This window comes from Malus domestica, chromosome 04, assembly GCF_042453785.1.
Source record: "Malus domestica chromosome 04, GDT2T_hap1".
Lineage (NCBI taxonomy): Eukaryota > Viridiplantae > Streptophyta > Magnoliopsida > Rosales > Rosaceae > Malus > Malus domestica.
Genome location: NC_091664.1, coordinates 17,033,845 through 17,036,514, shown reverse-complemented (window position 1 = coordinate 17,036,514; position 2,670 = coordinate 17,033,845). Strand labels below are relative to the sequence as shown.

At 40.2% G+C, this 2,670-nt stretch overlaps 1 protein-coding gene across 1 annotated transcript; it reads right to left on the bottom strand.

Moving 5' to 3' along the window:
- Window positions 1–343: 343 nt before the first annotated feature.
- Window positions 344–2,322, bottom strand: LOC114824370 (pentatricopeptide repeat-containing protein At2g32630-like). Its single transcript, XM_029101068.2, has one exon. The coding sequence runs from the start codon at window positions 2,295–2,297 to the stop codon at window positions 540–542; it is 1,758 nt and encodes a 585-aa protein (XP_028956901.1). The 5' UTR covers window positions 2,298–2,322; the 3' UTR covers window positions 344–539.
- Window positions 2,323–2,670: the final 348 nt, after the last annotated feature.

The window sequence follows — 2,670 nt, the reverse complement described above, 5'->3', positions numbered from 1 at the left end:
ACATAAAAATTCAAAAGCATCACAATAGAAATTGAAATCCTCGTATTCTGCAACACAAAAAATCTCTATCCGTAAGGGCGTGGTCGGGGCCCAAAGCGGACAATATCGTGCTACGGTGGAGTTGAGCCCGAGAAGTGGTTCCACCCGGGCCGGGATGTGACAGAAGGGACCATTACTTCAATTGGATTATAGTTAAAGGACTACTGCTACAATTTTCTCTAAAGCGCATAATTTCCAATCCGACTTCCGCCCCTCGACACAGGTGCCTCCCATGTTGGTGGTGCTGGCACTTTCGGTTGTTTCTGCTTTGGGGGTGGCCGCTGCATTGCTGAGCACATAAAAATTCAAAAGCATCACAATAGAAATTGAAATCCTCGTATTCTGCAACACAAAAAATCTCTATCCGTATTCCTCTCAGCTTACAGTATAATCAGCTGTGCTTCTAATATTTATCTACAATTTCTCTACTTCCCTTAAATCCTTGTCACTACCCTACTCTCGATTTCTCTTTGTTCTTATACAATTGAAGACGGTGTTCTTCAGCTTAATTCTTCTCTTTCGGCTACGCCAACTAAGTCCACAAGCGAACGATATAGTCGATATAGTCTTTTATCAGGTGTAAGGCCTGCTTTTTCCATCTCATCATACAATTTAAGAGCTTCGTGTGTTCTCCCATTCTTCGACAAACCTGAAATCATAGTTGTATATGTGACAACATTGCGAGTTAAATTCCTCTGAGGCATCTCACGAAATAATTTCAGTGCCTCATCCACCTTGCCGTCAACACATTCGCCATGTATAAGTGTATTCAACGTACGTGTATTAGGCCTCAGGCCTTTGTCTTCCATCTCCTTCTTTAGCTTACGAGCTTTGTTCATGTAACCGTTCTTGCTATACCCGTCAATTAGAGCATTGTATGTGACAGTGTTAGGTCTCTCTCCCTTCCTTTTCATATCATTGAATACCCGTTTTGCTTCGTCTAAGTTTCCTTCCTTGCAGAATATGTCAATCAGAATAGTGAAACACACGGCGTTTGGAGTCACGCCTCTTTCTTCCACTGTGAACAACAAAGCCTTTGCCTCTTCATTTCTGTTCAATTTACACAATCCGCTAGCTACAGTGCTGTACGTAAACACATCAAATTGAAACCCTTTCTTTTCCATGACATCCCGCAGCTTCAGAGCTTCATCCATCATCCCCTTTTTGCAGTACCCGTCCATTAGTGTATGAAACACCACTTGGTTTACGTCAATGCCTTTACTCTGCATCTCATTCACCAAGATGTCCGCCATCTCCATCTGCCCTGCCTTGCACGCACCATTAATCAATACCCCGTAAGTATGCTCATTTGGTGCAAACCCCCTTTGATTACATTCACTGAGCAGAAACAACGCCCTCTCCATATTTCCCGCTTTACAATAGCAATTAATAATCGAGGTATAAACATACAAATCTGGTTCTATCCCTCTCTCAGGCATTTCCTCAAACACCTTTTGAGCACCCTCAATCCTCTCAGAACTACCAAACAAATCAATCAAAAGCGTGGATGTCACCACATTATAACCCACACCATCCTTCTCCATCAACCTCAGAACCTCACTAACGCCCTCAAAATCCTTCCTTCCAATGTATGCTTTCAAAATTGTGTTATATGTAAGAACCGTGATTCGAACACCGTTTTTGACCATTCGATCGAAGAACCTCCAACATGAATCCACCCGACCACATTTCCTCAATGCAAGCAAAAGCACAATGCAGGACCTTTCTCCAATCTCAATCCCATTCCTGCCCACATAATCAAAAACCCCAATAGCCTCCTCAACCATTTTGTTTTCTGCATAAACCCGGAACAGCATATCGCACAATGTCCCAGCAAATTTCATCCCATTAGGCCCCTCCTCAATCAGAGACGCAATTTCGGAAACCGGGCATCGAAGATTATCATTCGTGACAATAACATTCAGTACAATCTTCATCTGGGCAAATTTTCTAGCTTGATAAAGTCTGCAAAGGAGGGTAACGTGGGATTTAAGATTGTGTTTGTGGGATGGATTTTTCTGGAGAAAGTTGAATAATTTTACGCAAGAATGTGGTAGGACGAGTGGGTTTGAGAGGACTAGGTTTGTTATGTGGGGATTGAGACTGGAGAGCAAAGATGATGATGTTGATTTGAGGGGTTGAATGCCTGATTTGATTAGGGTTTTGACAATCTTCTCGGCGGTTTCTTGGTTCGATATGAACGTGGGCTCTGCGGGGAAGACTTTCTTCAACGTTTTGAAGGCTTTATGAGAAGACATTGTTTGTCAAAGCAAACAAGGATAAGAGACGAGGTTTTAAGTCCTGAGGTTTTGGAAAGAAGGGAAGTCAATTTTAGCGGGTAGAAATTAATAATATTTTTTCTAGATAGGTATAAATTAAAATTTAAAAAGCAAAGAAAAAAATTACTACAATATATTTACGCTGAACATGAAAATAAATTCGTATCGAATTTTTTATTTTCGAGAGTTAAATATAAAATCTCTCACTTTGAATGTTAAGAGATATAATAGACCGTAATACTAATTAGTAAATGCAAAAAACAATTAACATCCTAATTTTATTATATTCTCTAAAAATAAAAATAAAACTACAAAAAGGATGTGAGTTACTTCGCAATTGAATTTATAATGA

Excerpts from the sequence above, each read along its gene's own strand:
- LOC114824370 (XM_029101068.2), bottom strand. The coding sequence starts at position 2,297 with ATGTCTTCTCATAAAGCCTTCAAAACGTTGAAGAAAGTCTTCCCCGCA.